The sequence below is a fragment of the Panthera tigris genome, chromosome A2 (assembly GCF_018350195.1).
Source record: "Panthera tigris isolate Pti1 chromosome A2, P.tigris_Pti1_mat1.1, whole genome shotgun sequence".
NCBI lineage: Eukaryota > Metazoa > Chordata > Mammalia > Carnivora > Felidae > Panthera > Panthera tigris.
Genome location: NC_056661.1, coordinates 161,601,031 through 161,622,650, shown reverse-complemented (window position 1 = coordinate 161,622,650; position 21,620 = coordinate 161,601,031). Strand labels below are relative to the sequence as shown.

The window sequence follows — 21,620 nt, the reverse complement described above, 5'->3', positions numbered from 1 at the left end:
CCTAATGAACACAAAAAGGGGGTGACAGTAGGCCCGGGAATATCTGCTGGGAGGGACCCTCCGGACCTGGGGCAGGTAAACAGACCTAGAGAGAGACACTTCCCTCATCCCCTGGAATACGTGGGCAGTCTCTGGATAGAGGTGGGACGGCACCTCGGGAGGGGAGGGAGAGGTGGCTGGTCTGGTAACACCGACAGGAGAGCGGCAGAACCAGAGTAGACCGACGGCCCCTCTCCTGGAACTGGGATGGAAAGCAAGAGGGGCTCTCAGGGACTGGGGGTGTCTGGGCCGGGCGGGTCGAACGCCCAGGGCACTGCGCCGCGCAGATGCCGCTCCTGCAGGGAAAAACTCTGGGTGCGTATGCGGCTAGTCACCTCCTGGGTGCGCAGTGTGAGCCCGAAAATGTCCTCGTGATAGCGTTGCTGATCCTGCCGGGAAAGAGGGCAGCGGATCAGAACACGAGTGGGATCTAAGCGGGAGTGGGCCCCGCCCCCGGGATGGCCCCGCCCCGCCCCGCCCCGCCCCGGCATGGTCCCGCCCCCCGCACCCGCAGCACGCCGATGACGTCGCCGGCCTCGTCCAGCTCCATGTCGCCCTCCGTCGCTAGGATTCGCTGCACCGTCTGCAGGACGCTGGTTGCCATGGTGACGTCGCCGCACACAAACATGTGGCCCCGCTCGAGGCACAGCACGCGGTGCACCTCAGCCGCCAGCTCCGTCCGCAGGATGTCCTGCACGTAGGTCTGAGGGAGGCGGAGGTTAAGCGGCGTGCCCTAAGGAGCGCGTGGGTCCCGGGGGCGGGGGAGGGGCGGGCCAGGCGGGGCTTAAGTGCGCGGCTCTGCGGCCTAGAGAGGTGGAGCCAAACAAGGGGCGGGGCTTGGTGAAGGTGGGTGAGACCAAAAGGCACGCGGGAGGGGCCGAGTGGGGGCGGGGGCCTGCGTGCCGCGGGGTGCCCGCTGAGGGGCGGGGCACCAGCTGAGGGGCGGGGCGGAGGGCGCGCACCGGAGGGGCGTGGTCGGGCCTGGGCCTGGGCGCCCTGCTGGAGCGCAAGAGGGCGCTTCCCCGGCCCCTAGCTTCAGGTTACCACGGCCTCAGGGGGTCGCACCTTAGGGCAGTCGGGCTCCCGGGAGAAGGCGGTGAGGACGCGTCCAAAAACCCCGCGCTGCTGGGCATCCTGCACCTCGTCGCGGTAGAGGTGGTCGAGCTGGGAGCATCGGCAGCCGAACACCAAGGTCATGGGGGCCGGCTGCAGCCCTGCAAGTAGCACTGCGGCTTGGGAGAGCCCCCTCCCAGGGGCGCAGCCCTAGCGACTTCGCCCACTGGCTACTGACAGCCCAAGCCTCTGGTGTCTGGCCTCCAGAAGAGTGCGGAATGCTTTCACAGAGACCTTGCCCGACCCTGGTTTACGGAGACGACGCTCACGGGGAGGCAGCTTACGAGAGGTGGTGGCTCCTCGGGTGGAACGACCAGCGGTGGCATTGCGCTAGAACGTGGGGCTTCTGACTCAGACGCCCTTGGCACCATCTGACACGGAAGTTCTAAGAGCCCCCATCTAGCACGGTCCCTGCTCCACCCCCATATTCTTCCACACCCTCAGTTTCCGCACTCTCTGCCTTGTCTCCGTCACAGCCCCCTCCTTTTGTTTTACCGGGTGCCCTGCACACCCCATGTCCAACCTGAACATCCTGTAGCTTCCTTGGGTCTTGGACACAGCTGGGTGAGCTCTGGGGCAGTCCCAAGTACACTTTGGCCATTTGAGTCCTAGCCCCATTCTCTCCAGACTTCCAGTTCCCCCTGTACCCTTGTCTTTAATCCGGTTCGACTGCCTACTTTGTGTCTGGCACCAGGGAGCCAAGTGAACAGGGCACCGCCCTCTGGTTGATCTACTAAGTTTCTGTTCACCTCTGTGGCCTGTTCCTTGCCTTCCTTCCTGTCTTCCAGGTTTCTGTCTTCCAGTCTCTGTCCCTTTCCCCCCTCCTGCCTTCCAGTCATTCCCTTGGCCCCCAGCCTCACCTTTGCTGTCAATGTCGTGCAGCCGCTCCTGCCAAAATCCCCGGAAGGGGGCAATACCTGTGCCAGGGCCCACTAGGATGCAGGGCAAGCTGGGATCAGGCGGCAGCCGGAAGGAGGGAGCCCTAGTGGAGAAACACTGTCGGCCCCTGTGCTTTCCCAGCTCCCCCGATTCTTACCATCTTCCATTGAGGGGAGAGAAGAGAACTCAGGTTCCACTGATAAGTGGGATGATACTTGCCACATGTGTTCGACACAGTCTCGCTCACAGTGAGCACGATGTGTTTATGGAAAGAACTCTACCTGCAGGCAGAAACTCCCTGGACCTGTGCTTCTGGAGGTTGGGTCACAGGAAATACAATGTAATTTGAAGTGAAGAATGTTCTGATATCTCAGTTTAAGAGATTTACAAAACATGGGAAGGGAAGGACAGCTTTTGGCTCATAACGAGTTCACTCATTTTCAGTCATAGCCTTAATACGGGTATTTGGATCGTGTTCAGTAGATTGGTACAGTGTGTGATTCCTCCTGATGGGTTTGGGTGACGGGACCTAGTTGGTGCCCATCCTGGAAACTCTTTTAAGTCCCCCCTGAGACTTTGGGTCCTGGCTGCTGGGTGGGGTGAGACTTCTGAACGCGGCACGCAGGAAGGGCATCCTGAAGACTTTAACTTTCTTCCAGTCCTTACTGATACTTTGGTAACTTAACTAGTTCTCCCTGGACTAAGTGAGGACTAATCCTGGAACAGGACACAGTTCCCAAGTGCCTGACTGCCTCCCCAGTCAGACTGACCTCGAGGATGTAGCAAGGGATGGGGCGCCTGGGTGACTCAGTCGGTTAAGCATCCGACTCTTGATTTCGGCTCAGGTCATGATCTCCCGGTTCGTGAGTTTGAGCCCCATGTTGGGCTTTGCGCTGACATTGCGGATTTGGGATTCTCCCCCCCCACCACCCCCACTTCAAAAACAAACGAATAAATACAACTTTCAAAAAAGTCAACTAAGCAGGGGACATAGTGTACCTAAGTGCAGCAGGAGCTGCCGGGCGAATCCCAGCCGTGTCTCTGGGAGGGGAAGCTTTGGGGCAGGATGCTAAGTCCAAATGAGTAAAACGCCCAAAACTTCGTCGAAGTTCTGAAGTCGCTTAAGCGGACAGCCCATCCTTGATACGTGTTGAGTCGGTCCTCCCTGCTCCCAGTCACCAAAGCTTCCACCCTCACCCTGTGCGACCACCTGCTGATTCCTCTGTCTGTCCCCGGCCATCTGTCTGTCCCCGGCCGTCCCCGGGGCACTTTGTCCACCCCTGCTTGGATGGACACTCTCTCCTTTGATGTCCCTGAACTACTCACTCACCCCCTGATGAAGCAAGGTACGGGATCTCCGGCCTTCAGCTGGCTCAGCCATGTGGAGCAGACTCCATAGTGCAGGGGGCCCAGTCCATCTGGGGGTCGGGGAGGAGAGGGTGCCGATGAGGGGCCCGTCCCCGGGTCCCCGTGTGGCCCTGACCCTGGCCCTTCGCAACCTCACCCTGGGTCCTGTACGCCAGCACGGCCACCGTGAGGTGAATCTCTCCCGGGTGGGCGCTGGGCGCCGAGCTGACGGAGTAGTACCGGGGCTGGAGCAGGGGCAGCTGGGTGAGGAGCAGGGGGGCAGGCAGCGCCACGGACGGGAACTGTTCCAGCGCCTCCAGCAGCGTGGGGCACCGGAACCACTTCCACTCCTCGTAGCGCCGGGGGTCCTGGTGGGGGCGGGGCGTCACGGCTCTGGAACCTCCCAACCCTGCCTGCTGACCTCCCTTCTTCGCTCCTCCTGAACTGAGCCCCCTGGGGTCTCTGCCTCCTGAGTTCGGGCCAACAAACGTTTCTGGAGCGCCGAGAACTCAGCGATGAGTTAGTGACTCAGGGGCTGGGTCTTAAGCCCCAGGACCCGTGAGCCAGGTGCCTGCCCCTTCCCCACCCGGCTCGTCCCGCCTCACCAGCCCCTGCTGCCCGCCCGGGGTGGCCCTGCACCTGGCTGAGGCTCTCCAGCTCCTGCTGTTCACCGGACTCTTCCGCCAGGGTGCTGAGCAGTCGAAGGAGTTGCGGGCTGGGCGGGGAGGTGATGTCCAGGAAGAAGGTGAGAGCCTGGCGCAGCGTGCAGGGGGGCAGCCGGGGGTCCCGAACCCAGCTGGGGGGTGGGCCACCTGGGGGGTGGTGTACAGGGGAGGTCTGAGGAAGAGGCCAGCTGGAACTGCATGGTCTGAGGCGATGGTCGCTTGGGGGTAACACCAGCCCTGACCATCCACGTCTTGTGCTTTATCGGAGACGTTACCTTTGAATAGTGGTGGTGAACCTGTGTGGGCAGCCCCCGTGTACGTGTGTGTGCGTGTGCGTGTGTGTGTGTTTGAGGCCCTGGCTGGTTTGGGTTGGTCTGGGCTGTGCTTCTCCCCCACCAACTTTAACCCTAGGAACTGGTGTGGCAGAGGGTGGACCAGACGGCAGCTATGGAGCAGGCTGGGCTGTCGGGAGGAGACTTTGGGAGGAGCTCAGAGGGAGAGGGCAGCCTTCTGGGGGGCATGGGGGGCAGGTACTGGGAAAGCCACCCTCTGTGGACCATCCCGCAGCAAGGTCACCCTGACAGGAGGAGGCACAGGCGGCTCTGAGCACAGGCATTACGGCCGTGAGTGGAGGTGGAAGCTGCCTACCAGGTCCTCAGCTCAAGGGGACCCTGAAGTCAGGGGGACAGGGTGGGCTGTCACTGTCATGTCCCAGACCACGCCTTCTCACCAGGGCTGCCCTTCTCCAGCTGCTCCACGGCCACGGGCTCTCCTGGCGGAGGCGGGTCCTCCACACGGCTCAGCAGCGCCTCCACGAGGCCCGGTCGGTTGGGCGGGCAGATGCCTATGTGGTCCCCCGGCTGGTACTGCAGCCCCTCCTGGCCTCCAGTGTCCAGGCGCACCAAGATCGTGGCCCGGCTGGGGGGTGAGGAGATAGGGCAGTTAGGGGGAGCGAGGAGGACCTGGGAGGAGGGTGTTGGGATGGGGTGGCGGGGGCGGGGGGGGAGGAGAGGCCAGGACAGGTGTGTGTGTGGGGGCAGGAGAGGACAGGACAGGTGTGTGGGGGGAGGAGAGGCCAGGACAGGTGTGTGTGTGGGGGGAGGAGAGGCCAGGACAGGTGTGTGTGTGGGGGGAGGAGAGGCCAGGACAGGTGTGTGGGGGGAGGAGAGTCCAAGACAGGTGTATGTGAGGGGGGGAGGAGAGGTCAGGACAGGTGTGTGGGGGGAGGAGAAGCCAGGACAGGTTTGGAGGGGGGGGAGGAGAGGCTAGGACAGATGTGGGAGGGGAGAAGAGTCCAGGACAGGTATGTGTGTGTGTGTGGGGGGGGGAGGCCAGGACAGGTGTGGGTGGGGGCGGGGGTGGTTGTCCTCACGTGGACTTGCTGCTTTGCAGGTTTTCGACTGAGAGGATGGCAGCCTGGAACATCTTCCTCCTGTGCACATGGATCAGGCCTGGGGGGAGAGAGAGACTCAGCCAGAAGCCCGTCCCGGCCCCTGAGAGTTAGTCCTGGGGCCCCGGGAGCCCAGGGGGGGCCGGCAGGGTCAGGGGGAGGCCAGAGCCTCACCTGGCAGCAGCTGGAGGCCCTCCGCCTGGGTGCTGAGCCGGTACCTTTGGCGCTTCCAGCTCCGTTTGGCGCTGAATATGTCCCGGGCGGCAGCCTTGGCGTCCTCTCCCACGCAGAAAGTCTCACAGGAGGCCTGAGGGGCCAGGTGGGGGCTGAGGGCCTCTGGCCACCGGGGAGGGCCGGGGCAGAGAGGAGCTCAGGGGGGCTGAGGTGGGAGGCCGAGCTGGCCTGTTGGGTGTCCGGTTGTCGCCTTCCATTCCGGGGACTGTGGGAGTGGAGGGGCCCTGCCGCGGCTCACGCCTGTGGCGGGGGGCGGCCCCGGTGGCGGGATGGAGAATGGGATCGAAATGGAGGCTGAGGCTGACCGTGCCTCGTTCTTCGGCCCGTTTCGTGGCCGGGCCACTGCACTAGCTCTGCCCTGACACCCACTCATTCGGGTCACACCGGCTGGTTACTTAATCTGGTGGGCGTTCATCTCTTAGGGAGCGCGGTGCTGGGCGCACGGTACGTCTGTGCGTTCAGACCTGCGTTCAAACCCTGACTCCTGTGCTTAAATTCCACGTGCCTCAGTGACCCCATCTTTACACCCTGCTAGGTTCTGGCGAAGATTATGTAAAACCCTAGAGTGCTCCTGGCGCAGGACCCTGCATTTGGGGGGGTTGTGGAAAGGGTTTCTGGCTGGTCTGTCCCTCCTGAGTGGCTCACAAAGGCTGGAGGGGGCCCCTGGGGCAAGACCCCTGGGAGGGTGCATATTCTGTTTGTTTCTGTTCAGGTACAAGTCCTGCAAACTGCTTGGCCAGCTCCCGCCTTGAAATCCAGGGTCCCTCTGTGATTGGCTGCTCCCTCTCCTCCGACCTGTGTCACCAGTCTTGTTAATCTTTCTTTTGTGTGTGTAAAGTCTTATATCTCTTCCTTCCTTCCGGGCCCCCTCCCTTCCTTCCTACCCCCACCGCTGCTGCCGGAGTTAGTGAGTTAGTTCAGCACCTTCCTGCTTCTAGTTGGATGTTCCTCTCATTGACCTCACGTCTTTAAAGTGGTGTCCCTAAAATCTCACGGTGCGCCCTGCTTTTCCTGTCCCACTCCTAGCTTCCAGGCACTCCCTTTCATGTGGTTTCTTTAGTCTTGTTTTCCATTCTCCTCCTCCTCCTCCAACTTGAGCCTGTCTCTTTCTCCAGCTGGACTTTCTCTACCCCAGCAAGCCCTCTGCCTGCGCCAGGTGCCCCCACAGCCCCCCTCCAAGGATGTCCTCCTCCTCTCCGTCGGCCCAGACCTGCTAAGCTGTAGCCTGGGAACCTTGGTTGGGCCAGCGCTGCCCTGCAAGGGCGTCAGGAGTGGGAGAAGGAGCCTGGCCAGCTTCAGGCATGACCCCCAGACCAGGCAGAGCTGCCCCTGGAGGAAGCCCAGGCTGAGAAAGTCACAGCTCTGTTAGTCTGGGTGTTCAGGTGGGAGCGGAGGCCTGGGTCAGATGCGGGGACAGGTCCAGGGGCTCACCTGGAAGGCGGCCTGGGCCCAGCCACGGAAGGCCTCCTCCTGGCCACACAGCTCGTCTCCCTGGCCCAGCTGCAGCAGCCGCTCGCCACCCAGCTCCTCCAGCCGTGTGTCCACCGCACGGGCGAAGGCACAGAAGTGGGGGTACGCCCGGGAGCCCAGCCCGAACACACAGAACCTGGGGTGCAGGGAGCCGTCACTGGAACCCACACCCGTTCCAGCCCCACGCGTGCCCAGGCAGCGTGCCCGCCCTCCCCCTCCTCCCCTCACTGCAGCCCCCCCCAGACCTGAGGGTACCCAGTGCCCCTGCACTGTCTGTGTTACTGGACTCCTTTCTCTTCCGCCTCCAGGAGGACACCAGCGGGTCTGAGCAGGAGACACTGTTGAAGCGCATTTTGTAACTCCTGGCAAAAGAAGACCAAGACAGGGCCGTCACAGGGAGCTGGAGGCTCGGTGCGGGCCCAGACACAGCCAGGGGACAGCTTCAGGGTGTCTGCATCTGGGGTAAGAAGGGCCCTGTCCTCGGGCTTGGCTCTGTCTCCCAGGGATCTCTGCGCCTTCAGGCCCTGCCGTGCCCGCCTTGTTCTCTCTGAAGGACACCTCAGGACTGACCAGACTGTGAGTGGGCAGGTCACAAGGGAGGAGGGCATTCTGAGCTGTGATGGGGTCCAGGCCCCCTCACGTCTGCCCTCCAGCTTGTGGAGGTGCAGAGGGGGAACATTTCAGCCCCCCTTTCCTCGTTGTCTCCAAATGCCTCACTGCCCTTCCTCCACCTCCCCCCCAAAGTCCCACCCCCACTCACCTGTGTTGTTCTGGCCGAGGGGAGCTGTTGTAGGGACCAGACATTTCCATCAGGGCTGCCGCAAAACTCTGGCGAGGGGAAGCGTGGTTATCGTGGTTAGTTTTGCTTTACTTCAAACCACACAGAAGTTGAAAACTGTACTGGGCTGATCCTTAGAATTCTTATCTGTAAATTGTGATTTTGTTTGGAAAATTTCAAACCAGGTAGTGGCTTTCTGGAAACATGGCAGAACCATAAAATGATAAAAGGGAAAATCTACCCTTACCTTCCCTCTAGTTCGGGCCCCCAAGGCAGGGGCCCTGTTGACAGGTGCTTAACCTCCGAGCTCTGTTTCCTTGTACTCAGAAATGTATCTGTATTTATAGTTTGTTAAAAAATAAAAATGGGGCCACACCATATTTATCTGCTTTTTCTTAACAACCTGTCATGGATATATCATGGATGTTCTTCCTTCCAGGTCATCACATGAAGAATGACCTCCTTTCGAAAAACACAATTTTTTAAAACTCTTATTTATTTGGGAGAGAGAGGGAGAGAGACAGAGAGAGGGAAGGAGGGAGGGAGGGGGAAAGAGAGAGAGAGAGGGAAGGAGGGAGGGAGGGGGGGGGAGAGAGAGAGAGAGAGAGAGAGAGAGAGAGAGAGAGAGAGAGAGAGAACCCAAGCAGGGAAGGAACAGAGAGAGGGAGACACAGAATCCGAAGCAGGCTCCGGGCTCCGAGCTGTCAGCACAGAGCTTGACCCAGGGCTCAAACTCACGAACCCCGAGATCATGACCTGAACGGAAGTCAGATGCTTAACCGACTGAGCCAGCCAGGCGCCCCCGACCTCTCCTTCTTTGGAATGGCTACATAGTGCCCCCTCATTGGCAGGTACTACATGTACGAGACTTCCCTCTGACTCAGGACCTCTGGGTGGTCTATGACCGATGCCCAAGCACTTGCATATATACACTCCTGCTGCCTCTTTTGCGTGTTTCGGTAGGGCCACCCTTAAAAGTGGAGTTACCAAGTCAGAGGATTTAAAGACCTGATGAGGAAGGTGAGTCAGACCGTCCTCCAGCAACCAGGTAGAGCAGTGCTCTTTGCTCACTCCTGCCAGCACTGGATGTGGCCAGTCCTTGATGTTTCAGCCAACTCGATAGGGGGAGAACAGCCCTCAGTCTCCCTGCCATGCCTCCATCTCGTCTTCTGGAAGGCTGAGCCGCGTCATGTTCTGCCGGAACATCTTGGCGCAGCAAAAGCCAGAAATGCGGCAAGGCTGGGACATCTCAGCATTAACTGTAGATGCATTTGGGTGGTGGGGGTCTGTAGGTTCAAATACTGCCTAAATTTTGTTTTCTGAACCTTTTGTTGAAGGGTCACACATGCAGAAAAGCACACAGGTCTTTAATGTCCAGCTTTCTAGATTTTCACAAACTGAACCTACCTACGTAGTCCGCATCCTCTCCAGAAACATCGCTAGAATCCTAGGATTCACCTCCTTACCCCTCCGAGTCACCAGCCCCCCCCACCCCGCGGGGGCAACCACTCTCCTGATTAAGTCACCACGAATTCGTTTTGTCTTCTCTGCACTGAATACAGAGTGAACCCTATGGTCTGATTCTTTTGTGTCTGGCTTCTTTCCCTCTACGTTACATTGTCAGGTTCATCTATATCATGTGGTTGTGATCCGTTCGCCCTCATTGCTGTATGGACTTTGAATAAAACCACAATGTGTTTCTCCATTCTTACTGTTGATTGTCATTGGAATTGTCCCCAGTCTGGGACTATTATGAACAATGTTGCTGTACACATTCTTGTTAGCGTCTTTAGTGAATACACCCCATTTTCTATGGGGCGTATTCCTAGGTTTGCTCCATTTTTTAAAAAATCAGATAAAATTTACATACATTGAAATGCACAGACCGTAGTGTGCGGTTCAATCCATTTGGCTGTTCGGCAGGGTTTTTCTTTTGTTTGTTTGTTTGTCTTAAAGTTAAACACACATTTACCCGATGACCCAGCAATTTTCTTGGAGGTATTCATCCAAGAGAAATGAAAACATAGGCCCACAAAAGCCTTGCACAAGAATGTTCACGACAGCTTGATTCATAATAGCCAAACACTGGAAATGGCCCAAGTGTCCGTCAGCAGGAGAGCAGAGAAACACGCATTGTAGTCACATAGTGAGCACTGCTCAGCCGTCGAAAGGAATGAGGTGCTGAATCACTCACGGTGAGATGAGCCTCAAAAGCAGGCCGAACACTTACCGTGTGCTCCCCTTTCTATGACATCCTAGAGTGGGCGAAACTAAGGTGACAGAAGTCAGAAGGTTGCTGGCCTTCGGTAGGGATGGCCTGGGAAGGGGCTGGCTGGAGGCATTGACGAAGGGGACTGCCCAGATGATGGAAATGTGCTGGGTCTTCGTTGGCTCGTGGGTCACATGAGTCAAAACACTACTCTTACACTAAAAGAGTAAGTGATTCTATCTTCCTTTGCAAGGCAGATGAGAATGGGGGCCGGCATGGGCCGCACGGCAGGGGGAAGGCTTGCATCGGAATTCTGCTTTAGGGTACTTGAGGAGGTACTTTGTGCTAAGAAGGCATTTATCGCCTAGACGCTGAAACATGAGAGCCCTAGAAATGAGTGCAGCTGGGGCCGCCAGGGACGGAGAAGCTGGAAAGATAATGGTTAATAATAAAGTGTTCTGTGGCGGTGCTCTAGTTTGCTTCTTTAAGGATTTGTTCAGAAAGCGAAGTTGCCTGATCTCTGCTGACATCTCTTTTTCTTTCGTCAAGGAAAGAAGAAAAGGAAAAGCCGACATTGCGTAGCGGGCAGAGTATCGCTGTTTTTCTAATTTGTCCATGCTTGAGAGCAGTCTAACCTCGTCGGTCAGCCCAGAAGTGCCTTCCATGTGTTAAATGCTTGTACTGATCATGGAAATGACTTGGGGACACACTGAAGCAGGTGTGTGTGTGTGTGTGTGTGTGTGTGTGTGTGTGTGTGTGTCAGGGGCAGCCCCTGTGTGACCTGGAGAATGGCTTGTGCAGGCTCTGGGGTCCCAGTGGAATGTCCACACTCGCACTCTGGGGGACTCTCAGGGCATCACCACTCTCCCTCGTGGGGATGGGGTTCCTGCCCAGCCACTCCATGTTGAGTCTTCCCTCATTCCCAGTGGCCCCTTTACTGCTGGGTCTCACCTCTCCATTCTCTGGGGGATCACCATTCCCGAATGTGCTGGTCACGACCAGCACTAGCGTCTCATGCTCGAGGGACACGACATCATACTCATCCATGCACAGGACCTGTGGACAAGGAGAAGACAGATGTCCCAGGGACTTGGTCTCTGCTGCCCTTGTACCTCTACTCTGGGCTCTCGAGGCAGGGCACGATTCCGACCCTGACTCAGGCCCCTACTCAATCCCTGAATCCATTTGGATCCCGGGGTTCCTCCTGGGCTCTGACTTGTGACCCTCTCCTGTCCTCCAGAGCACATCTGAAGATATAGATCAACCCCCCCCCCCGCCCCTTCTAGGTCCCCACCCCTCTGGGCTTAGCCCTACCCGGGGATCGAAAGCCTTCCGGAAGAGTCTCCCCAGCTGCTGTGCATAGCTCTGGGCCCGGCCGGTCTCGGAGCCATACAGGATTGTTGCCTTTACTCGCTTTGCCATCACGGTGCCCATGAGTGAGGCAGAGATCTTCACCGCACTGCAGGCGAGGGTGGGGTGAGGGGGGGGTCCCAGGCACACAGAGCCAGGGCCTCCCCCGGTGCACGGTCCAAGCAAGGTCTTGGGGCGCTGAGTGGTGGGTGTGGGAGTTGGTGGGCCTTCCCACTGCTAAAGCTGGTGCCCTGGGTGTGGGGGAACAGCAGCATTCCTAGGGCACCTACTTGGCCACTTCCTTAAAGGTCTTCTTCCTGGTGATGCCGGCACCCTTGGACCCACTTCCCCTCCACGGGTCTGGCTGCAGGGGAGTGATGGGGGGAGTGGAGGAGGAGGAGGTAAGTAAAGAAAGCAAAAATTTGGAGGCCCCTGGGGGCTGCTGACAGCGGGCAAGTGGGGTGGGCACCTGATAGTGGAAGGCAGGGGACAGGACATAGTTGACCATCTCCTGATGGAACACAGGGGTGAGGCTGCCGGAGATGGGGGGCACGATCCAGGCCCAGTCGGCAGGGCAGCCCCCCCTAGCCTTCTGCTCATTCTCCAGGTGCTTCATGAAGGAGGCCGTGGCAGCATGGTGGTCCACAATGGTCACTTTGGCCAACTGGGGTTGGGGAGGCAGGGGCTTAGACTCAGCCTACAGACCCACACTTGTCACCCTGACCACCGCTGTGTCCTGGGTCACCCCACACCTAACACAGGCCGTGTCCCCCTACCATGCTGTCACCCCTGCACCCATGCAGCATGCACGGCCACCCCCGAGGCTCAGTAGCAGCAGCTCCGGTCTCCCACATCTGGATGTCCTGCCCCCACAACCAAAACATCCTAAACTCTGGCCAAGTCCTCAGCAGGCAGTTTCCTCAAACAACAATGCTCAGCAGGCCTTCAGTCCTGGAGTTAGCATTCCCAGAAGCCGGCGGGTCCCACAAACCACCATACCCACTGTGCCCTGGGGGCTTGCATTACTGAGCATGTGCTGGTCAGCAGGGCTCCCGGCGTCCCAGACCATCCTACCGCGGCACCCGGAATCGCATGTGCTGTGTCCCCGGACCGGAGTTGCATTGCTGTGTCCCCAGACCTGCAGGCCCAGTGTGCCTCACGGACTATGGCACTTCTTCCTGTTGTCTCCAACTCCTGCCCCGTCTCTAAGTGCCTCCCTCTCTTCCAGCCCCAGCCCCTTGCCCTCCTGGCCGGTCTGGGCCTGTGTACCTGGTAACTGTGCAGCACGGCCAAGTTGATTTCCACGGCTGCCTTGTCTTTCCACAGGGATGAGGTGGTCCGGGTATCCAAGTCCATGCAGACGGCCACATCCTGGGAGCAGGGGTGCATAGCGTTGGTAGGGACAAGGTGTAGGGGAGAGGACGGAGTAGGAGGCGCGAGGGTGGCCAGAGGCCTGACTGCTTAGTTTGGGGCTGGTTCAGGTCCTTGCCTGCAAAGGCACCCCAAAACATAGAGGGACCCTGGGTCAGTTACTTCTCTGCCCCGGGTCTTAATTTCTCGTCTCTAAAATGGGTCTTAACATTGTTTTGCAAGATCTGCTTTGAGAATCTGATGAAAGCTATAGAGCCATAGGTCCTATTCCCAGAAAAACAATTCCATATTTGTACCAATACACATGCATTCCTTTGCCCCAAACTTGTGGTCCCAGAGCCTCCAAAGTTCTAATTTGAGAGGCAGCTGGGACCTTAGTCAGACTCCCAGCTGCTGACAGTCTGTGGATCTGTTTGCACGTCAAAGGCTCCAGCCCGGAGGGGATGGGGCGGGCAGCTCCCCCCCCCCCCCCGCCCCCTCCCGCACCCTCTCCCTACCCTCTGGTCCTCACCTCCAGGATGTTGTATCGGTGCGGGTCAGCTCCCCCCCGCCCCCTCCCGCACCCTCTCCCTACCCTCTGGTCCTCACCTCCAGGATGTTGTATCGGTGCGGGTCACACAGGTTCCGCGTGCCGATCTCAGTGCTCATGTACCAGCCGCTGAAAGGGGCCGCGGGGAACTCCAGCCCCCCAATTTCCAGCAGCATGTTGCTCACCGCCGGGAGGGCGTACCAGCGCAGGCCCAGGGCCGCAAACCACTCCAGCCTGGGGGTGTCGGGGTGTGGGATCAAGCTGCCCGTGGAGCCTCGGTGCCTGGCCACCCCACCCCCGGGCAGCCCCTCCACCACCTGACCCAGGCCCTGCCATGCTCACGTGGGGTGCTCCAGGGGCACCTCGAGGACCAGCTCGGGGGGCAGGGCAAAGAGTTCCGGGGGCTCATCTGGGGCCTGGAGCAGTAGGGGCAGTACGTCAAAGCGGCCGTTTCCCGGGGTCCAGCCGTGCTGGATGCAGAGCTGCGGGGAGCAGGGCCAGAGGGGCGTCTGAGGGGCCCAACCCCCCACTCTCCTCAGGGACCCCCTTCATCGGCATCTCCCTCCATCATCTCAGTGAGGGTCCCCCCTCCCTGCTTCATCGCCCACCCTTTGGACCCCGTGCCCCATCGCAGAGCCCTCACTGGCCGGCCTCCACTTCTCCGCCTCTCTGTGCCCACCTCAGTGATCTCCACATTGGCTGGGTCCCCCCGCACGGAGCCATCCTGCTGCCTGTACCCCGCGTAACGCACCAGTTGGCTGTTCCAGATTCGGAAGTCTCCGCGGCCTGGGGCGCGCTGGGGGAACACTGTGATGGCCGAGCTGACATGGGGACGACAGCTGTCAGAGCCCCACCTCTGCTGGCACCTAGGGGAGGGATGCCATCTGGCACAGTGTTGGGGGGGGGCCCACTCACCGGAGGTTGCCCCGGTTGGTGGCGTACTTGATGTGGTTGCAGATGTAGGTGAACATCTCCTGGGCAGAGTTGCAATCCCGGGCATCAAACACCTGAGCCAGCCAAGGCAGGGGGACAGGGGGACACAGGGGTCTTGACTATCAGCTCTAGGAGAAGGTAACGAGGCAGGGGAGGGTGTTGCCACCTCCTGAGAAGCCTCCAAAGGCTGGAGGTGTTACTCGTCACGGTTCTTTCTCCTCCAAGGAGCCTCCCTGACTGCGTGCACACACACTGAGTCCTTCCTGCCCTGTGGCCCACACACCCAACGCAGCCTTGTCTGCCTTTATCTCCTTGCTGGGACATCCCCTCCCCCCCCCCCCCCCCCCCGCAGAAGCTGACTCAGTACCTGCCACAGAGGAGGGACCCAGTCACTACCAACCCGACGGCCAGGGAGGGGTGCCAACTGACGGGGAGGCCACCTAAGGGTGTGGGTGGTGAGTTCCCCATTACCTCATGGTGCTCAAGCAAAGGCGGGTGACCGCCAGCCAGTCATCAGACTGTCCCTGAGCACACTGCTGATGGGAAGGGGGTTGGCTGCACGAGGTGGCCGTCCGGGAGTCTGCCTGTCCTGATACTCCTATGCTAGTAGAAGCCATCTTGACTGGCTGAGGGGGGGGGGGGCCGCAGGGGGCCGGGAGATCCCTTTCCTGCTTGTGTTAGTGACCGAAGCAGGGGGTGGCATTGGCTGGCCTGGGGCCATGGGAGGGATGTAGCAGTGAGTGTGATCACATTTGGAAGGTCTGATGGGTTCAAAGCTGAGCTTTGAACAACTTCAAGGGTATGCAAGGTTCAGACAGGATGCTTCTTTTATTCGAGACTTCTTTGGGATTTGCTGAGCATGTGGCTTTATTCCAAATTCTTTGGTGGCCAGTTACAGCTAAGGAGGCCAAGGTCATGGGTTAAGTTCCCCTGCAGGTCAGCTCGTTTCTCTTAGGCTGTTCCAGTGGTGGGAGCGTGAAGGAGTCTGTGGGGCCCAGGCAGGCACTAGAGGGCTGGGCTGGGCAGGTGAGGCCGGCACGGAAGAAACAGCCAGGGGCCTCTTCCAGAAGATTGCTTCTGTTGAACTGATGATACCACCCAGGGACCATGGCTCAGCTGTCCTCACTGACCCAGTGTATCTGGGTGTTTCTCCTCGCAGCCAGTCAAGACACTGCCTCTGGACGTAACAACCAGGTGGTAGCTACTGGACTGGGGGCTCCCCAGGGGTACCGATCTCTAAGTCCCCACTGCTTGGGACCCCCCCAGGGAAACCTCAGGGGCTGCCCTCACTGATCCTTTCCTTTTTCGTGTCCCCCAGTCCCCATTCTGGGTGCTTGCTAGCCAGCCACACCTGCAGCTTCCCCCACTGGATCCGGCCCACGCAGCGGGGTGCATTTCTCCAAGCCTGCTTAGCCCCGAACACCAGCTCGCTCTCCCGAAGCTGGTATGTGCCTGCGGCTGCTATCTCGGCTTCCACCTCCTGAAGCCTCTGCTCATGGGCCTGGGAGCCACTCCTGTGGTGGAGCAGAAGGAAGTCGAGTCAGCGAGGGGTGGGGGGAGAGGTTCCCCAGGCTTTGTGTGGGTGTTGGGGGGAGGCTGGTGTCAGGGTGTGGGATGGGGAGCAGCTCCTGGGGAAGGTGGTCATCATTTCGAGGCCTCGGCAGGACCAGGGCCCCAGGTCAGAGGACAAGGGTGGGCCGTGGGTCTCAAGGCACGGTGTCACCTCTTGATGGAGCTGTAGTACTGGTTGATGAAGTCCCTGGCCTGGCTCAGCAGCTGCTCAGTGGGTGGTGGGTCCTGGGAGGGCCGGCTCTGCAGTTTCCGTGGAAAAACCAGGGAGCCCAGGCAGCGTCTAGGGGTGCAGGGCCCCTCCTGGGTTGGGGTGGAGGGCAGAGGCAGAGAGAGCAGGGAGCACAAAGGTGAGGACCTGGTCAGGGTGCAGAGGCAGGGGAGGGGGCAGAGGGAGGGTGGGTCTGGGCAGGTGTGGGTTCAGGGCTGGGACCGAGACTGGAAGTAGGGGTGAGGTTGTGCCAGGTTATGGTAGGACTTGGGGCAAGGGCGGGAGGCCGGGAGTCACCAAAGTCCCCTGGGCGTCCCTTATCTCCTCTGGCTCTTCCCAGTCTCTCTTGTCTTTGGAGACCAAAGGGCGAGTTCTAGAGGGGACTGGCCTTCGCCCCCCTGACCCTGACAGGGGACGGGGAGGGCTCCCGGCCTTACCTGCTGAGCCTGGGCACTCAGGGTGTCGTAAGTGATGCTCCCCACCTCCCAGTTCTTCACACGAGGGAACTTGGGCCCCTCCGGGGGCTTGGTGAGGGGGGGACTGCTGGGACCCAGGGGAGAGGTCATGGGGGAGGAACTTTTTTCCCCCAGAGACCCCTCCGACAACATTCAGAACCGCAGTGATTGATTGCTTGCCTGCCATGGGCTTTCCTACACTTTCTCTGTCAGCCCCCTCGAAAACCTTAGGAGGTAGATAATATATTTGCGTCCTCATTTACAGACGAGGAGGGACCTGAGGCTCAGAAAAGTTAGGAATCTTGCCACGGGCCACATGGGAAGAACTGGTCCCTTTAAAACCCAGGCCCACCTGTCTCCCAAGTCGCCAGACCCTGGGCTGCCCAGGGCTGCAAGCACTGAGCTCCTGAGCCCCTGGCCCAAGGGTGGGTCTCATCCCTGTTCAGGGCCCACCTCACCCCCTCTGGACAGGGGGGTCCAATCCCCCCCCGGAGGGGGATGGAACCCACCCTTGAGCTGAGGGAAACCCTGGGATTCCTCAGCCCAGATTTTCCTCCCCAGTCACCCCCTGCTGATAGTAACTGTTGTGTGAAGGGAGGCCTCAGAGGCCTTATCACTTCCTCCCAGAGGCTGAAGCCAGCAGCGGGGAGGAAGGGAGGGCCTCGGACCTTGGGTGCGCCAGTGTGGAGCCTTCCCCGTGGAGCTGCCTCCGGCCCTGCCACCCTGCCTGGCCTGGCACCCCACCTGGCCTCCAGCCGCCCTCTCTCTCTTCTTGGGGCTGAAGGTACCACGTTAGTTTGGGGTTGACAGCCGCTAGGAGGTGGGGCCTGGAGGAGAGGAATGCGGCCTGTTTGCTCTCTTCTCAGCCTCCCATGCCAAGGTCCTGAGTCTCCTGGGCCAACTCTCTCCCCTTCTAGATCGCCTTCTCATTCCCCTGTAACTACCCTCCCCGGCCCCTTTCTTCTCTTAAATAATCCTCACCGTTTGTTGGAGGCTTGTCGTGAGCCAGAAACCCGCAACAATCCCATGGAGTAATTATTGCTATATCCCTGTTATGTATAAATGCTCAGAGAGGTGAAGTAACTTGCTCAAAGTCAAACAGCTCTTGGCGGCAGAGTAGCAATTCAAACCCGGTAAACCGGCACCTTTACCTCCCGCTTTCACCTGTTGCCTGCTGGTCCTGACCCTGGTCTCTTCTCCGAACCTCCCTGATTGTCCTGTTCTATCCACGCCGGTAGCCCTTTTGTGTGGGCGACTTGGTCCTCCTGGCCGGGCTACAGGCTCTAGCCCTTCCCAGCCTGGGGCTCTAGGGCTTGACACCCTCCCCCCTGCCCCCTGCTTCTCGCCGCTTCCAGGGTCCTTACCTGCGGTCTGGCGCGGGTGGGGGTGCGGGTGCCGGTGCCCTGCCGGGCTCTGCTGTCGGGGAGGCTGGGCCCTGCTTACCGCACAGGCCCAGGCCCAGCCCCAGCCCCAGGCCGCAGGGAGGCCCCGGCTCCTGGCCCACACTCTTCAAATTGCCCATGTCAGCCTCGCCTCCGCTCTGGCACTCTGAGCAGAGCCCAGGCCTTTTCCTTAGGAAGGGGAGGGGGCAGTGGGAGGGGGCTCTCCGGTGCTGGCCCTTGCCCCGCCCCTGCCCCACACACAATGGGACAGGAACAAGGCAGGCTGGGAGGCTCTAAAGCCTTGGGCTCCAAGCCCGCCCAGAGGGTGGGGGGCCGGACGCCTGGGTTCCGCTCAAAGGACTAGGACTGATAAGTGGGAAGCCAGGTGTTCTTGGAGCCCTGGGGCAGGGTGGGAGTGAGGGAGGGGGTAGGGGTTAGGGGAGGAGTCGGCAGGGTGGACAACCAGAGGGTCAGAGAGGCCTGTCAGTGTTGTCTGGCCAAAGTGGAGGACTTGGCCCTTGCCCTTGCTGGCTTTGCCCCGAGGACTTGGGTGGGAGGCGAATGCTGTGTCAGTAGCAGGGGACGATTCCCGGACTCCTAGTGACCACGGGCACCCCTAGGGTCCCTCCGGGTGCTCTCCTTCCCCACTCTGTCTACAGCTAAGCCCTCCTGGACCCCCACCTTTGAGTGCCTTTGGCTTCTTGGGGATACAGGCTCAACAAGGATTCAGCGACCCTTTGTCCTTGAGTCTGGCATTAGGGTATCCCTTCCCCTCCCAGCCCCAATTTCCTGGAACCCCCGCCCCCCATGACTCAAATGGGGGACACAAAAGAGCAGGAAGCTGCCATCCAGGGCCTCCACCCCCACCCTGTCATCCAGTGACGCACGCTTCCCCGGGGGTGGTAGGTCAGCGGATAGGCCCAGCGGTCAGTGCTGAGGCAGGGCCTGCCCACCGGGAAGATCTCGCAAGAGTGCAGGGACGGGGAAACTACAATACCCAGGGTGCAGGAGGTGCACAGCAGCCCTCTTCAGGCACCTCGGGCCGTCGTGCAAACTGGGGTTTGTAGTTCTAAGCCACGGGGTTGGCGGGGGGCTAGAGAGAGGGTTTGAGCTGGGGTACTCTGGTCTAGGGGTCAGAGCCTCATGGATTTGAGACCACAGAGACTCACAGAAGCTGTGAGAAAGAAACGGAAGGTGAGAGACTGGGAGAGGCAGAGACTGGGAGAGGCAGACAGGCAGACAAACAAACACGGAGATTTGTGTTGGCTGGGCTCCTCTGAAAAGCAGTGGAGGGTAAGGTTGGGGTGGGCCTGGGTGGGGGCCGGGCAGGCGGATCAGCCGGAAGGAACAGGCTGTACCGTGAGCTCTGGGGTCACACCAGGAAGGTAGGGTCTGCCAGCCTGGGGGGAGGTGGGTGAGGGGACCTTGTAAACACAAAGTGGCCTCAGCTCCTGAACACCTGGAGGGTTTGCTCCCGCTCTCTTGCAAAGGGGCAAGTGGGAGGCAGACGCACAAGGTCCAAGCCCAATCCAGACCCGCCCCCGAGGGCCCCGGAGCCCGAGCCGCCACCCCACTCACCCCCTTCTCCCAGCAAGGCAGGAGGTGGATTCAGGCCCCTTTCCACTTCTGCTTCCCATTCTGCGGGGTCTTCACTATGCAGAGCCCCTGCTGGCCTGGCAGAGAGCCTCCCAGAGCTCACTGTGGTCTGAGCCTCTTCCTGGCTAATCCTTGTTCCTTCTCTCCATTCACAGATATCAGACCTGCATCTTGTTCTGGAAGCTTCCATTGCCTTCCCTTTATCTTTCACAGACATGACTCCCAATGGATGTCTTTGGCTTCTAGCTCCTTCTTGGCGTACTTCCTGAAGGACCTGACCACCACACAGCCCCAGTGTGTTTCCTCTGTGAGGCCTCCCTCAGCACCCCCTCTCTCTATGCTGCCCCACCCCCCAGGCCACTGTTTGTCTCCCCTGCCTCCAGGCCCTGGGAATATCTCTTGCTCTGGTTCCTCCCAGGGGTGGCTCTTAGGCAGCTTTGCTGTCTGTCTTTGACTTCTCTCCCCCATGAACGTGCGTGCTCCGGAAGACCCAGGTCAAGTTCTTCTCATCAGGGATCCTGTTGGGCCTGAGTACACTGTACCAGGTATATGCTTCACGAACATTGGTTGTTTAGCTGTGAGCATGTGCAGCCATCTAGAGACTGGAAGCTGTGTTCCGGAGGCAGGGGAGAGGGGCCACCGAGAAAGGGGTCGGCTGAGGCGGGACAGGTTTGGATGAACCGAAATAAAACGTCAGTCTTGTGAAAGGTGATGGGTCCCAAGGAGGAGCATTTTCTGGTCACGAGGTGCGGTGGCGCTGATGGCTATATTGACGTTGATCTGGGCAGAGGGAGCCATGGCAGAGGTTTTAGGAAGAGGAGAAAGTGTCAAAGGAAAGACAGAGAAAAGCTTTATCTTTCACCACAGGGAAGTTTTTCCTCTCCCACTCTTCCTGGGGCTGTGGCCAGTACTGGCCTGTGGGTCCTAACTTCCAGTGAGGGACTCTGGCCTTCCCGAATTTTCCACCTGTGGGCTGGGGACTTTCTCTTCCCTCCTCAGGGCCCTGCCCAGTCATGCCTTTTTCCACTTTGCTCTTTGTCAGTCATCCCTGCTAGGGCATTAAGGCTTATGCGGCTCAGTGGACCATTGCTCTTATTAGCAGGTGCATTTTAAAGAGTAATTTCTGAAATGACAAAAATTTCAAGACCTGCAGACTTGAAGTTCCACTGATAGGAAAGTTTTTAATTTTGGATTGTGGGACTTTAAGCTGGAAGGTCTTTGAAGAGAATCCGTTTGGGAGCCCAACCCCTGGGTCCCTGGCAGTGGCTGTGTTTTCTGCCATTGGGAAGGCTGGTCCAGACCCCACCCCCATCTGCCCTGGTCCGTGCAGGTGACAGACCCTTCTTAGGTAGGTAGCCAGGCCTGTGGCTCCTCCTGCTCCCTGAGAAAGATGCAAACCTTGTTCTTGCCTTCCCTTCAGAGCAGAGCACTGGGCAGGGCTTGAGATGGGATGCCCTGACCTTGGGGGAGGGAAGGCTCTGGCCTTGAGGGGGGGTGTGTAGGGCTCTGGGGGGTGTTGAGGGTGGCGGGTGACGGGAGCGGAAGGCCCTGACTCTTTATAGCCCGACCTGGAGTTGTTCAGTGTGAGCTGGAAATGCCCCACCCTCCCCACTATGAGCAGCTTCCTTCCTGCCTGCTGGCAAGGCCTGGGTGGGGAACAGAGGGGAAAGGAGGGAAGGGAAGGGAAGGGAAGGGGGGCAACCCAGCAGAGGGAGGGGAGCACCCTTCTTCGGCCAGGAGTCTCCGTTTGATGTAACACATGCTGGCTGGGTTGGGAGCAGAGAGGTTTGCTCAGCTTCCAGATGATACGGTGGAGGCTGGATGCTTGGCGGAGGGGCTTTGGGCCGGGTCTGGGGTGTTTAGGGCTCGGGCAGTGGGAGATGTTGCCTGTCTAAAGGGGGCTCCTGTGCTGGCACTGTGGAGCCATCGTGCCGCCCCAGCCCTTCTTGAGGGAGCCACATGAGGGCAGCAGAGAGCTGAAGAGAAGAGGTTGGAGAAAACGCCTGGACTCAGGCACGCTTGGTCTATGATACCCAGGATGAGCAAGGGCCAGGGGCACACACCTCTGGGCCCATCTGGGGTGTGCGTCCACATCAATCT

At 59.5% G+C, this 21,620-nt stretch overlaps 1 protein-coding gene and 1 long non-coding RNA gene across 4 annotated transcripts; one reads left to right on the top strand and one right to left on the bottom strand.

Moving 5' to 3' along the window:
- Window positions 1-57: 57 nt before the first annotated feature.
- On the bottom strand, window positions 58-18,149 carry NOS3 (nitric oxide synthase 3). Of its 3 annotated transcripts, none has more exons than XM_042975385.1 (26): window positions 17,907-18,149; window positions 16,525-16,630; window positions 16,031-16,179; window positions 15,659-15,821; window positions 14,290-14,381; window positions 14,054-14,195; window positions 13,717-13,856; window positions 13,434-13,608; window positions 12,744-12,845; window positions 11,944-12,138; window positions 11,765-11,838; window positions 11,439-11,583; window positions 11,076-11,180; window positions 7,898-7,965; window positions 7,383-7,499; window positions 7,099-7,273; window positions 5,608-5,740; window positions 5,416-5,494; window positions 4,774-4,961; window positions 4,018-4,190; window positions 3,536-3,746; window positions 3,362-3,449; window positions 2,013-2,134; window positions 1,105-1,253; window positions 548-742; window positions 58-428 (listed from the first exon to the last, which is right to left on the bottom strand). In XM_042975385.1, exons 1-26 carry the CDS (start codon window positions 18,062-18,064, stop codon window positions 267-269), a joined length of 3,606 nt encoding a protein of 1,201 aa, XP_042831319.1. In that variant the 5' UTR covers window positions 18,065-18,149; the 3' UTR covers window positions 58-266. The 3 variants fall into 3 exon arrangements, with proteins under 3 accessions (XP_042831319.1, XP_042831336.1, XP_042831330.1); XM_042975402.1 differs by having other exon boundaries at window positions 13,717-13,790; XM_042975396.1 differs by having other exon boundaries at window positions 16,525-16,627.
- LOC122235706 lies at window positions 10,391-15,695 on the top strand. The gene is made up of 3 exons (XR_006213708.1): window positions 10,391-10,842; window positions 11,783-11,875; window positions 15,626-15,695. It is a non-coding gene; the product is annotated as an uncharacterized LOC122235706 (long non-coding RNA).
- Window positions 18,150-21,620: the final 3,471 nt, after the last annotated feature.